At 34.7% G+C, this 14,863-nt stretch overlaps 1 protein-coding gene across 2 annotated transcripts in view; it reads right to left on the bottom strand.

Moving 5' to 3' along the window:
* LOC113498998 (serine/arginine repetitive matrix protein 1) overlaps positions 1-14,863 on the bottom strand; it is a 100,075-nt gene that overhangs the window by 69,539 nt on the left and 15,673 nt on the right. The window contains exons 2-6 of one of the 2 annotated variants that reach the window (XM_026879302.1): positions 6,571-6,839; positions 6,456-6,492; positions 6,117-6,286; positions 5,810-5,888; positions 4,642-4,832 (exon numbers count right to left, since the gene is read on the bottom strand). In XM_026879302.1, coding sequence (XP_026735103.1) covers positions 4,642-4,832; positions 5,810-5,888; positions 6,117-6,286; positions 6,456-6,492; positions 6,571-6,690 — 597 coding nt within the window. In that variant the 5' untranslated portion in view covers positions 6,691-6,839. The remainder of the gene's footprint in view (positions 1-4,641; positions 4,833-5,809; positions 5,889-6,116; positions 6,287-6,455; positions 6,493-6,570; positions 6,840-14,863) is intronic. The other variant, XM_026879303.1, reaches the window with a different exon arrangement.

Here is a 14,863-nt window from a genome sequence, read left to right as displayed (position 1 = left end):
GTTGGCTCTCGTTCACTGTTGCAATTCAAAGGCTTGGCAGCACGTCCTGTTTTTGTGGAAGCGAGACATCGCTCTACGCATTGTAGCGCGCCGTCCCTCTTTCACAATTCTTATTCTGCACGTTGGTAGGTTTGGTTTCATTCAAACAGTGCGCTTTGAATCTGGGAGTTAGAATTGATTGTCGACTCCAGTAGGACCGGTCACGTTTTAGTTTACAATATGATATATTAGGAGTCGATGTTTGATGAACTGTTATGGGATATGGATTTACCTATAGGGATGTGAGGCTATATCTTTGGTTCTAATATACATAAATATGTAGCGTAAGCGGAATAAAAAAAACGCCGTAAAGTTTTTTAAAGCTTTTGATGAGACATGATGTGAAAGAGTTGTCAGCATTCAAAAATAAAAAAAAATCTAATATTTAAAATCAACAATTAATTTTCTCCTTTCCACTTTGCGTAACTCCTAATTGTATTTTCGTGGACCTTACAAAACAACATCGAAAATCGAGATACCTATTTCTAAATAAGTTTCATTTATTATCTTACACTTTCTTAAAAGTAAAAACAAAGCCCACATGAAAATCGTGTAACAAATACTCTGCGCAGAGCGCTTACGGACGCGGTGCGTGGGCGCGGCGCCCCGGGCGACCTATCTTCGCGAACAAATTATAATTTCAAAATCCCATCGATTTATGTGAATGCTCATCTAAATAACTGGTGCTCCATTTTACGCTTCGTATCGTACTATTGTTCCTCGATGGAAAAATAAAGAACGCTGACAAGCACTATCTAGGATTAACAATGTCGCTAAGGTGTAATAAAATAGCGCGGAATTATGTTAGCCAGATTATTTTGTGTGGGTATGTTCGGTTAATATTTTATAAGAAATGTTTGTGTCCCGGGGCGTTGAGATATCGGTATGGGCTTTGGATTTTATGTTTTTTTTCTTCATCTGTAGAACTTTGCATCGACAAAGTCATAAGAACGATGGATCGGTTGGTTTTTTTAGTAATGTAATAAGAAAATCCTCAATAATTTTTTGTTCAAAGTCTTAACATCGTAAAATACCTACACAAAAACATGTTGCTTAACTCTTCACTCTTCATTTCACATTACAGTAATATTTGCAGAGATTTCAAACTGTTTTAAAATACAAACGTTTTCGCGATGCAATTGACTGCTAATGCTGTGTTTACTACTTCAATCACGTATTATGTCAAAGCCTTATTTACTCTAATGCGGACTATTTACTTACTATTACAACATTTATTCTAAAAACATAAACGTTGCATTCATTATTTACTCATTTATTTTTTGTGTCAAGTTATGCTGAACAGCCAGTAATATCTATAAGAATACAGACGGATTTAAAACGCTGCATATAATTTTCGGACCATCATCGTCCTAGCCTTTGCATCTACTATGATGGGGTCGGCTTCCAATGTAACCAAATGCAGCTATTTGCCAGTATTTTACAATAATTAGTTAGACTGATTGTCAGTTTCTAGCTAATGACTATCTCTAACGACTGTCAAAGATGTGTTAATAACAGCCGCAGTTTAACATGCCTTCCGAAACACGGAAAACTCGTTATTCGTCGACAAAGATTGACCACGCACCGACCGTATCAAGTGTAGCTTAACCTGTGATCGATCCACTTCTGCAGTTTTCAAATTAAAACTTGGAAAAGTTTAAATTTGCTTGAGCTAAAAAAATTACATTGAAAAAATACATATTTAAATAAGTAGCTAAAATTATTAATAGGAACAGACCAGTGGTAAGAAGCATTTAGTACTAAGTTTATGATACACATAAATAATGGTTGCTAGGCCAGACTTTCTCATTACTCGAACAAAAATCGTTTTGTAAGCGCGTAGGTGAGAAAAATGTTTGACCGCGTATGTAGGTGTGACTGTACATCCATCTACCATTATCGCAAAGTTAAACTACCGGTGTGGGAAAGAAACAGCGCTATATGCAATATAGTACGCTGTCTTACTCTCACAACTGCAACAATATTAGTATAGGGGTGGTGGTTTAGAGTACTCGTAATTAAAGACTTCTATCCGCAGTCGTTAAAAAAGTTTTTTGTTTTTTTTTTAAATGCAACAAGCTTTTGTTTTTGCACTTTTACAAGCATTATTTGGGGTGGGGTTAAATGCTAAGTAGTATGTAAAGTACTGACTGGTAAAATCTTTTTTTTTCTTAACTAACGTATAAAGTATTTTTTTTCTAACTTTACTAAAGAGTCCTGTATTTCAATTTACCTTTTTCTTTCACTTACTAGTGAATACGTAACTACTGCATAATACTATCAAATAGTGTTGTAATTCACTAACGAAGATGTTAAAATTGCATCGATTTAATAAATTGGCGTTACAAAATACAAATGATTCAACTAACACAGGATATTTGTTATTTTACGGTCTATTTGGTAACCGTGTAACGTGAATCAAATAAGTTACAAAAAATTCGTTAAAAAAAAAATTGTTGATCGATTTGTTACATATTATAAAACTTTAAACAATCGTTTTTGAATGCAGTGTTGCAAAACAACTTCAGATAAAATTGAAATATTTTCATATGTGTGAATATTTCGTAAACCTATACCACCTTATGAACATTTTTAAATAGAACTACGCACAAAAATTTTCTCAGTTCAATCTTAATTCAATAAATTCACCAAAAACTACGTAAGGACAGGCGTATAAAACCTCAACACATTATTTAACCTTAATAGCAGACGGGACAAAATAAACAAGTCATTCAATTTAACTCCTGTGCCATCAGTCATCACTATGTTCTCCTAATACAGTACCGTTGTGTAAGCAAGACAGCGCTCTGAACAGCGCATAGCTTCATCTCACTTTCACAACAGCCCCGCATTACACAAGCTCACACGAAACGCGCGGTAATAATAATCACATACAATATTTACAAGCAACGCAATTCACTTTAATTAAGCTTAACGATAGTGACAGTTCACTTCCTCTTGTATTACAAAATAACAAAATTGTTACATTGTGACTACTGTACACACGAACACGTACCACGAACTCTTAAAGTAAGACATTTGTATCTGTTAAAGCAAGATGGCGTATAATAGTACAGCTGATGTTGCTTGGTGCTTCGACAAAGGGATAACTGTATGTTAGAGCGAGATCAAAGTATATAAGCCTGATATGTGAAAAAGAGACAGTGGTATTTTGTAGCTCTTTCCCAATGTGCCAAATTACACTGGTTGCAAAAAGAATAGATTGGCGTCTCTCTTGCAAATATGTATGATTTATTTTTTGAAATCGTGGTAGTTGGTTTGAGGCATGTTAGTAATAAATAATTGCTAAATGATTTGTCAATATAAAGGATGCGGCCTTATTTATGGACATACATCGATGCTTATCTAACGAATTATATTGGGCTAGTTAAATATGTTTGAGTTGGAATGTGTTTCCGTTTGATTTGGTAACTACACTGTAGAATTTTGCGTTAAAATGCCTTTCCTTTTTGTAGGTGTATTTGTCTTGTAGGTAATATACATTGGTTTACACTTTTTTAAATTCGCTATTCTGCCAACAGACGCAAAAATGAAGCAATTACAATACTCCTAAAGTTTTTTTTTAAAGTTGTGCTCTTAAATTACCTTCCTCATAAATCATTCCGTAATACGTTGCCACTATCCTACATTTGATAAACAATATTTTTTTTCGAAACACTACAAAATTCAAGTTATCTTCACAGTATTCAAGAAGTATCGTTTCTTACAATCACACAACAAATTAAAAATAAAATTAACATAAAAACACGTAACTAAACGAACACTATCAAAACAAACTTTAAATCTAAAATCAGCTACCGCTCGCAGCATAAATTCCACTTCAAGATTAGGCAGAAACGTAGTGCGCTAAAAATATTCTCGAGTGGAAATAGTTCACATTCTAATAAGCCGGGTATTGCTTCCCATGACTCCATTAGCTGGGGCCCAGTATCAGCTGGTATCGAACCTGCGGACCCTGCGTCGACACCCAGACATGTCTCCACATCGTCTTCGAGCTAACGCTGCCAGATAAGTTTCATGTAAAAGCTAAAAGCGTCAGTAAATTGCGACAATCAAGTTAGTTTGACGTTATTGAATTTGTGTGTTATGTTTCAGATTGGGTATTCTTTATTATATTTTATTGGATATTTATATAATAAATTAATTTTAAAAGTAATAATGTACTCCGAAAAGCTGTTTGTACTATACTCTTATTAGATGTAAATTAGTTTCTTCAGTTTTGACTCAGTACTTTTGTTCGTAGTTAGATTCATTAACAAATGCGACAAAGCATTTGCATTGATTTTTTTTCATAGATTATAGTCCAATGACACATTATTTTTTAATTATGAATTATTTTTAAGCTACCTACAAATAAGTTATTGCCGTAATAGAAACTAGAAAGGGTCAATTTACACCCATAATCTATGATTATGACCAAATTGTCCTATGTAGTCTCCCTATTAGACTCTCCATTTAGAGGTCGCTGTTATCTAGATCAACATAAAACAAAACACAAGAAAGATCTTCGTCTACCGTTCGGAAATATATCTATGATATTATCAAAACAGACAAGTGTAGTACTATCCTCAAGATACTGACCTCATGAGTGGTATCCCCGTTGTGTATCCGCTCCTCGGTCTCTTGCACTCGCTCCGTGATGTTCCTGGTGAGCACGCGCTTGTCGTGGCTCTCCCGCACCTTGCCGTCAGGGTTCGCGACCACCAGTGACGTCACCAGGACCTTGGCTCCAGCCGGCGCCATCTCGCGACCAGTGATGAAGCCGTCCACTTCTGTGAAGAGAACAAAGATAAGATAGAGAGTTTTGATTTGCCTGATTGATCTTTGCGAAAACTTCATTTGAACCAATATCATTCAAGTGATGGATTCTAACACGTTTTAATAGTTAGTAAATTGTCTGAATCGACAGTGTATAAAAATGATTTTAAAACACATCATAATTCTTTTTATTTCCCTGTAAATAAGTAAAGTAATATCGCCTCTACACCTTCTCAAAGGCTGATAATATATTCTATTCCGTCAATGCAAGATAGAGAAAATGACTCTCGTACTCATAAATAATTAAAAATTACAACTAACAATATGTACATATAGTTAATTATAGAACTTCATTGAATTTTATTGTGTTTGTAATAAAAAGACTATCTTATTAATTATTTGTTCAATCCGAAACTACTTATTATGTTTAACACTCTCACTTAGTCGTAAAGTTACGATTCCGAAGTTTAAGAGCTAAACAATAAACTTGTTTTATAACGAGAAACCCACTGAGCGCCCTCGAGGCGCGGGTTCGATCCCCGCATAGGACAATCGTGTGATCCACGAATGCTTGTCCAGAGTCTGAGTGTCTTTTTGCATCTGACTTGAATGTTTGTGAAACCACCCGCGACATAAGGACTAATTTCTTTAATAATCCGTTAAAAAAATGATGATGACATTAATAAAAAATAAATAATTTGCATTGTTTCCAGAATCTTGCATTGATAGATAGCTTTGTTCGTTCAATATCTCAACAACGCAAATGTATTGATGGAGTTATATTTGTCTGAAGCTATTCGCCGCGAATACTTACCCGATATCACTGGTATTATAAAAACAGACTTCATATATACGCGCTACCTTAAACAGGCTCATAGTTCTGACCTACACTACTGACAACTAGGAATACCTACAGACAACTTTTGTTTTATATTCGCGAAGAGTAGCAATATAATTTGTTTTAATAATGTAAGTATTTCAAGGTACTGACCATCAGGAGGCGCACCAATAGCTCCACCCACTTCATCCTCCTCTACATCCTCGGCAAGTTGCTCATCAGGTACCCGGTGCTGCAATAAATAAATTAATACAAAATGTATTGAATTGTAAACAAACTTAGAAGTTTTAAAGTCATAGCCGTTAGATAAACGGGTGTCTGCATTAAATGTTCGTAATCTTAGTGAATTATTAAGAGCAAGTCGGCCTTCATACTATCTTCCTTTTTTTCTTTTTATAGAGCGAATAAACAAAAATATACCTGTTGTTCAGATTGATTTGAAAGAAAGAAAGAAACCTACCTCAGTTTGTTGGTAATTGGTGGTGTGCGTGTCTTCATTGACGGAGGTAGATATCTTCGGTCCGGAGTCACTGAGTATGCGACCATCTTCTAGTATTAGTTCCCGTTTTACTCTGGTAGCGATCTGACGGGTCGTTGTCACCTCGCTTTTCTTTCGAGTCACCCATTCTTCTGCAACAACAATAAACAATGTTAACTGATTAATAAATTGAAGAACGAATTTTCTATACAGACGTTTGAAATCTTTGTTTTTTTTGAAGGTTGATCCGTAAAATCATGCTTTGGAATTGAAAGGTTCATTAACAAGGAAGTAAAGAACAAAGATTTTATTGAAACAAACCTTCTTTGGTTGTTGCTATTGTATCTCCCGGCTCAGCCTGTAACAAAGAAACAGATGTTGTAAACATGTGAAGAATAAGGTATTTAAGAATGTTGAAAACAGCGCCATCTCTTACCGAGTAGCTTAATTTATACGAGTCATTGCAACCGTTAGGTGGGTCTGCCATAAACTGAAGTAGTACGCGCGGCCGTCGCTTGATGGCGCCATGATCGCTTAACGTGAACACCGTCACCATTAAAATTCATAAAATAAACACCATTCGCGGTAAATTACACTTCAACACAAACACTCACAGTTCATGTCTATTGTTTATCACACATTCCAAACTTTTCACTTAAATGTTTACTAATAAATAGATAATGTTTCAACAACATTACAATTTACCTGAACAATAAACAAAACCTACTTTACTAAGTTTTACCACTTGCTATAGTTTATATAATTAGCTATTCTTGTTATTATAAAGTACCGAATACCGTGTATTCTATTGCCGTGTTAATAATCGACTGAAGGAAAATCAAGGCTTAGCTGTAATTTAATTAATGAGCCGTGGATTAACATTTTCTTTTGGCACACAATGCCGTAGTATCGCGATGAGTATTCCGTCCGTAGTCCCTCGCTTCCGCTGGGACCGCACGTTATATTGAACTCGTCATACAATAAAATGTTGGAACGAATACGAAAAGAATTTCCACGAAAATTCGACACCATTTACATTTTAGGAAAAAAAATGAATACTGCATTTGTTTAGATATTATTTTTAATTTTATAGTTATTGATGTGTATTTTTTTAACATATCTATACTCTATACTAATATATAAAGCTGAAGAGTTTGATTGTTTGTTTGTTTGTTTGTTTGAACGCGCTAATCTCAGGAACTACTGATTCGATTGGAAAAATTCTTTTTGTGTTGAATAGACCATTTATCAAGGAAGGCAATATAATCTCGCTGCGACTAATAGGGGCGAAGATACAATGGAAAATGTGGAAAAAACGGGGAAAATTTATTAACCACGTGGACGAAGTCGCGGGCAACAGCTAGTATTAAATAAAGAAACTACTGATATATTTCTGCGGCATATTTGATTAGGTATTGTTATTGTTGTTTTTTGAGATTTTTCACAAAAAAGATACCCAAAAATGGTTATATTTTGAAATAATGAATGGAGTTTATACATAACATAGAACAAATTTTAAACAGCAACAATATTAGCTAATTGGTCAAAAGTTACACCATAAGACATGTTTATCGAAGAAATTAATTCCCTTTATCTTAATCCTATAATCGAATATTTCAAGGTTCATCGGAGCATGCATAACGAAATCCCAAAAGCTCAACCCCCTCCGTAGGTACCTACTCGAGCCCTAATCCTTCACGAATTTAACGGTAGGTCTATTTTCCAAGTGCCTACCTGCATTAATAACGGTCTGCGGAACACCATCTATTCAGAGTTACATAGTCTATGGATCGCATTGATTATAAACGACACGGAAAGTTTTTCCATATGTGTAGGCCGCTGGGGGAAGTAGAAAATCTTGCACGTGACTGCAAAGTTATTAGCTTGAGCCAAACGGGATTGAGGCGGGTGTGTCACTAGGTATACGAGGAATCATCATGTGAAGACAGTTTAATATCTACTTCGTATCGTAACGGGGAACAGGTGAACGGGTGAATCATTTTATTTTGTCTCAAAAACGTGCATATCTTTATAAAGAAAATGTGCCTCTATCCACACTAAAAAGTCTAGTTACTGTTAATTTTTTTTCATGAATTAATAATTAAAAATATGTATTTTAATGACGCGTGTGTACTTTGTAATAGTTATAATATTACTATCATTTAAATTATTGAGTAGAATTTTATGACTTTTCTCATAAATCAACTTTTAATTTGTACCTCCGTGTGTCACTGCTTACCGAACTACTGCCTAAAAACAATACTTTTAAAGGTCCATTTTAAAACACAAATAAATAAAATAGCGCTAAATGTTACAAACTGTACAAAAAAATAGATCACCCAACAACACGAATTCTGAACATTCCAATCTTCGCAAACGTCACGTCATATCCCGAACATTGGGTAGTGAACTCCAACCGCTCACAATACAAGCTGACAAATTGTTACGTTACAATGATACATCGTCACAACTCCACGTGTTGACAGTATCTCTCTATTCTATTAAGGAAAATGGATTGTTGCTCAAACGATGCTGTGATGATACTAAACATTTGTATTAATTTTTATGACTGTCCGTTTAAGGATGTGTTTGGGTTTGTAGTAGTGTAGGGTTGTCGATAATAGGTTTATTGTCTTTTTGAAATGTGGAAGTTCTTGAACAAATTTGATTTCTTGATTGATGATAAATTTTACAAGATTTTAAGGCTAGGTTAATTTTTGATAACTCTATAGAACTAAGCTTTTTGGACAGGAGTTAATACCTGAAAGTTTAGAAAAAAATATTCTGTTTATTTTAATACACACTTATGGAAATCTACGTGTGTCTTACAAAAGAACGATTCTTAATCTCCTTTCAAAGTCACAGTATTACCATACATACACAGAACAAGTAGAATACATAAATATTTACTATCAGATATAATCTCTTTGTGTCGACCGGCACATGTCGAACCGCTTCTCATATGTCATATTGTGTGTGATTCACGATCTACCGGCTGTACATGATTGTGTCGATTGCCAATCAAACGTCAAGCCACAGGTTAAACACCCACGCTGACCTGTCGACTGACAGAAACATTATAATTGGATTCACATACCATACATGTCAATAAAAACTTATAAACTTTATGGGTTTACAAAGGTACAATAATTTTGATCGTTATTCAAAATACAAAGGATCGGCCTTTTATTAAATAATCCTACTAATATTAAAAGCGCGAAAGTCTGTGTGGATGTTTGTTACTCTGTCACGCACAAAACCACTGAACGGATTTTGACGAAACTTGGTACACAGATATTTTATAACCAGGATTAACACATAGGACTATCGTCGATATGTAGCAGGCAGGACCTCGGGCAACAGCTAGTTTAAAATACAAAGGCTAGGAAGTTTACTGAATAATAATAATAATCCACAACATTCACACAACGTCATCTAAGCAAGGCGTGTTTTATGAATACTAGACAACTTATAAACATACTTATGTATACATTTCTAAATAAATTACAATCAGACACAGAGCAAACAATCGTGCTCATCACACAAACATTCGTCCAGGGTGGGAATCGAACTTCGGAATAGCAGTCAGGGGAAAATCGAATTTGGCCTTCAAGACAACTCTAGTCTCCGACACCTGATGACTTTAATCTCCATAAATACTTATCTCACGGACGGCTATGAGTTCGTGTGGCGTCAAACGCTTGAAGATTATTAATAGTCGACACTCGTCAACACTTACGCCACGTTACACGCAAAAGACCTTCCTATTCGTTTCGAAAAACACTCAGGCAGGTGTTAAGCATAAAATTAAAAGCAATTGAGTAAGGTCACTTACATAAATAACCCTAATAATGTCAACAACAAATAACCCTCTTCGAGCAAACTTGTTAACACTCCATTTACTTTTAACGCGTAATTAATTACCCTTATCTAACAAACTAGCTGTTGCCCGCGACTTCGTCCACGTGGTTAGAATTTTCCCCGTTTTTTCCACATTTTCCATTGTTTCTTCGCTCCTATTAGTCGCAGCGTGATTTTATATAGTCTATAGCCTTCCTTGATAAATGGTCTATTCAACACAAAAAGAATTTTTCAATTCGAACCTGTAGTTCCTGAGATTAGCGCGTTCAAACAAACAAACAAACAATCAAACAAACTCTTCAGCTTTATATATTAGTGTAGATTAACACATTAGTAAGTGTCACTGTGGAGGTCGCGCCCTTCGCGTGGGCACCGCAGCGCGACGCCCGCGCCGAGGCCAAAGGCCGGTGCAGTCCGATGCCTACATTGTGTAGAGTTGCACCCGCGGGCCAGGCCACAACCTGCAACTCCGCAACTATTGTTCAGACGCTCTGGTTTAATTCGGTCATGGCTTTTGCACCCGCTTTGTAAGATAATTGCGTAGGAAATTTATATGGTGTTTTACTTATTTAGTTTTGTATTTAATTCTGTTAACTGTCTGTATTTATGTGTAGCAAAATGTACAAAATCAAAGTATAGTCGTAGGCATTTTAAGTATTATCTCGTAACAGGTATATTGACATTTGCGTAATAAATTTGGGCCTCTCGGTGTAAAAACAAGTTTCTTGGGGATTTTATATTCAAATAGGTGCGATACTTTGTAGGTCATCATGAGTTCTATCAAGTAATTTTCAATAGAAGAGAAGTCGTTTATTTGTCAAAATCAAAAACTTGGGGTCCGTTTATTCATAATGCAAACGTGGATCTCTGAAACCGTTGTCGTTGTTATCGTCAAACTAATCTACTAAGCGGCAGATGGACAGATAGAAAGCAGAGCCCCAGTTCTAAGGTTCCTTTTTAACCTCATAAGCCTACTTACTTATTACCTACATACGCCAACGTTTACATCACAATATTTACACCGTTGCCCCAGTGACTTAAAAGGGTGAGAGGTACAAAAAGCGTTCCTCATTCAACGCTCATTCGAGAGTTGTGCTTGAGGCTACCACGGTATCTCGCTTGGCCATCACCCCAAACATACCTCGCCCGAAACAATACCGTGTTTAGGACTCAACGGACAACGTACAACCTACCACAGAAATTGCAACAATGTCTCATGAATACGAACTATATTAAGCCTTATTGGTTTAAGATAGAGTCTTTGTTTTCTCCAATGTGTGCAAAGCTGTGTGGTCGACTGTATTAAGTACAATACAACATTTAGATTGCCGCTAATGGTGAGTATCGCCTTGTATATAGGGTTACTAATTGCCATTTGCAGTATAATTAATTTGTTTTTTATTTGCATGTTCAAATTCTTTTACGTGACCTGGCTGGCTATTAGTGGCTATAATACCTTTAATAAACTACAGTTAGGTTTCAAACACATTCTGAGAATGTAAATGATTTTTTTGTTCAACACAGTTAGTACATACATATTTATCATTAGCCAAAGAAAATTTCAGACCTAATTTTAACAGCTGACTATTATACAGACACTATTGCTCTTTTGGAGATTTTTGTTACTACGCGTAGAATTTGAATTTAAAATATAAACGCGATCCATTAAAACACTATGCTTGTACGACTGTTCTTTGTAAAATACTGGACAGTGGATAGACGAGTACCTTTATACATACAAAAGAATATTAAATGTTTCTTATTATCTCTCCAGCAACAATACTTAATTAAGGTCACTGATTAACACGCCTCATTTACATCCAATTACACAGTATTATTATTTTTGCAACGTGAGGTGTGTCAAAAGATCTTTGGATGAGATAAATACATCCTTTAAACATTAATCCTTATCTTAATATTAAGTTTATTAAATTAATAATATTCTATAAACAAATGACGCCCGGTATCTTGATTGAACATTTATTTAAGCGCTAAATTTCCAGGTTAAATTTCTTTTTAAATAAGTTTCGACACAGTTCCCTTTACTAATATGATAGAACTGAAATAAACAATATTCAAGCATGTGATATAAAACCGTTCACGTAGAAAAAATTAAATTAACCAGATCCTGAACCAAAATTTTTAACGAAACTTTCATGAATTTTTATGTGATTTTTTCTTTTTTAATTTCTTTTACTAAAGACATATACTATGTACATAGATACCGGTGTATACCTGCCCATTTAATAGAGCCTTTGTACCTAAGCGAGGCAGCCCTAAACGTTGGCACGGGCCACATACAATAGGAGCTATCTCTGAGCAATCTCTACGTTCAGTCCGATGTAATGGAACGAGGGCGGCACACTGTAGCAGATCATAAACATTGACAGGAGACTACACAAGGTCCCCACTTACAATACAATCCACCACACATGTACAAATAGATAACAACAAGATTACACAAAAATCAACCTTAAATCCGTGACACTAAAGTTGATACTAATGTCTTCAGTCAGTGTTAGGATTGATGAGGTTGACTGTTTGTAGTTTTTTTGCAATCAATCATAACTTATTATAGAAGAAGGCAATGGGACCAAAAACAAAAGAATTTCGAAATCGATAAAGTTGAGAGAGCTTTGCATATTGCGTACGTTAGATTAAATCTAACATGGTTTTATGAAAGTAAATTATTGTTTTTATATTTTGATATAAATCTTTACATATCATTATGAGCGGCGAGTATTGTTACTCTTAAATTTGTTTAATAGATAACCGAGTGGTGTGGGTTACTCTGACAGAAATTCGACGACAACGGGTTCGACCCCCGTGCAAATATTTGTGTGATCCGAAGTTAATTTTGGAAGTTTCATGATTTTTTTGTATCTTAAGTAATAGCCTTTGCACATAATACATAAATTAAAGGATTTTGGATAAGAGATTTTATGTATCATGACTCTTCTTATAAAGTTAAAGAAAAACCAACATAGTTATTAAAATCGAAATCAATCAAGAACAGAAAATGCCATCACATCCATTAATAAATTAACGTCTATTGCAACTCAAGGAAGTTAATTAATAATTCTCTACTCAACGATTATTCTTACAAGCATTCTTTGTCCGTAAGAAGCTCTTTTACGAAACAAGATCAAAAGGTCAAACTAAAGACAGTTATAGCCAGTAACTGACCGAATGAAGTTCAGGATAGTAATCAAAGAAAATGAAAATTGTTTTTTTTTAATTTGGAAAAGTTAAAGAATTTCGCAGGTATGCTGTATACTGGACAGTTATTAAATATTACGTAAAGTCGACTAAAATGATTATAAAATGAAAAAAATCTAAAAATAAACTAAAATCATTATAAACAATGAAGGGGACCGATGATCAAAAACAATCGAATTACAAAATAATTGATTTTGAATATATTGAACTTCAGTTAAAATCATTATATTCCCATAAATATTATCGTAATACTTTAAACAAATAATCGCTTAAATTATTAATCGAACGCACAATTTTGTATTTAACACAAATATGCTAATTAGGTGCCAACCATTAACACGCAAACAATTTATTAATTATAAATTACATTATGTATTTTGTGGTACATTTACAACAGGCTTAAAATAATATTGTTTGAAATATAAACGCTAATAATATTAGGCTATTTCATTTTGTAGGCATGAACGTCATGAACAATGTAATTATTTAAAGCTTTAATCATGGGCAGACAAATTTTTCTTCCTCTTAAAAAGTACTTAACAGACCCAAACAACTCTTACCCCACCCCTGAATACATAACCTAGAAAACTAGATAAAACATTCGACTAAAACGAATCCTAACCGGCAGTCCTCGAGAAATCTTTAGTATATTTCTGTAACCCATGTTTCGAATATCAATAACTTCGGCAAATTGAACCTTCAGTCTGTTTACAAAATCACATCGATATTGAAATGTATTCAGTGTTCCGTGATTGTGAACCGAGGATCGGTGACTGACGTTATTACGAACATTCTGGGCCCCGATTCTGCTATCTTACAATGGCCGATGAATGAATGACAATTGGATCAAATTTGAAATTATATCTATTGTCTTAACCATTTTGTCAATACAATTATTGGAAGTTAATTGTATTGACCTTAAGTGAATACTGAATTTACAATTATTGTGTAAAAAATACGAAAATGGTAATTTTAAGCCAAATTTCATTCATTCATCGGCCGTTGTAAATAGCAGAATTGGGGCCCTGAGGTACGTAAATTTGTAGGTGCAAGTCCTTTATCATCGAACCCTTTGATCCGTCGTGTTTTGTTTCAAAGGCGATTGCTTCCTTGATTATAATTAAACACTTGAGCGGAGGTTGTAATGAATTTAGTATTTGGGTTATTGTGTCGTGGTATACGGAAATCTGTTAATTAATCATGCTTGTGCCCGTTTCACTGGTTTATTATCCTTCATCGGGATAACAAAGAGTTATTTAACTCCAAACATGAAATAAGGTTAATAAAGTTTCTGTTTTCTGATTCTGAAGTTGTAAATGTCGTAATTAATATTCCAAGACTGATGTCCCCGTATCTCTTGATTATAATCATGAGTAAATGGGCAAACGCTTATTGGCCAACCAATATTTTAATTCTGATGATGTCCAATACGCCGTCCTTGTTACAACACAACTTTAATATTACGTCATGACAGTGTGACAGTTGTATGACCCTTATACCGAGAACTAGTGTACTTCGAGGTCAAGTAAACGAAAATAAGTACCAAAATACTTAAAGCTACTAATACCAAAGTGAAATAGGCAACATGCTAAACAAAGAACACTTAACCAATACAAACAACGAAATAATTAAACCTAATCACCTCAATT

Source organism: Trichoplusia ni, chromosome 11, assembly GCF_003590095.1.
Source record: "Trichoplusia ni isolate ovarian cell line Hi5 chromosome 11, tn1, whole genome shotgun sequence".
NCBI lineage: Eukaryota > Metazoa > Arthropoda > Insecta > Lepidoptera > Noctuidae > Trichoplusia > Trichoplusia ni.
Note: the sequence above shows the minus strand (reverse complement) of the source record. Positions and strands in the feature narration are given on the sequence as shown.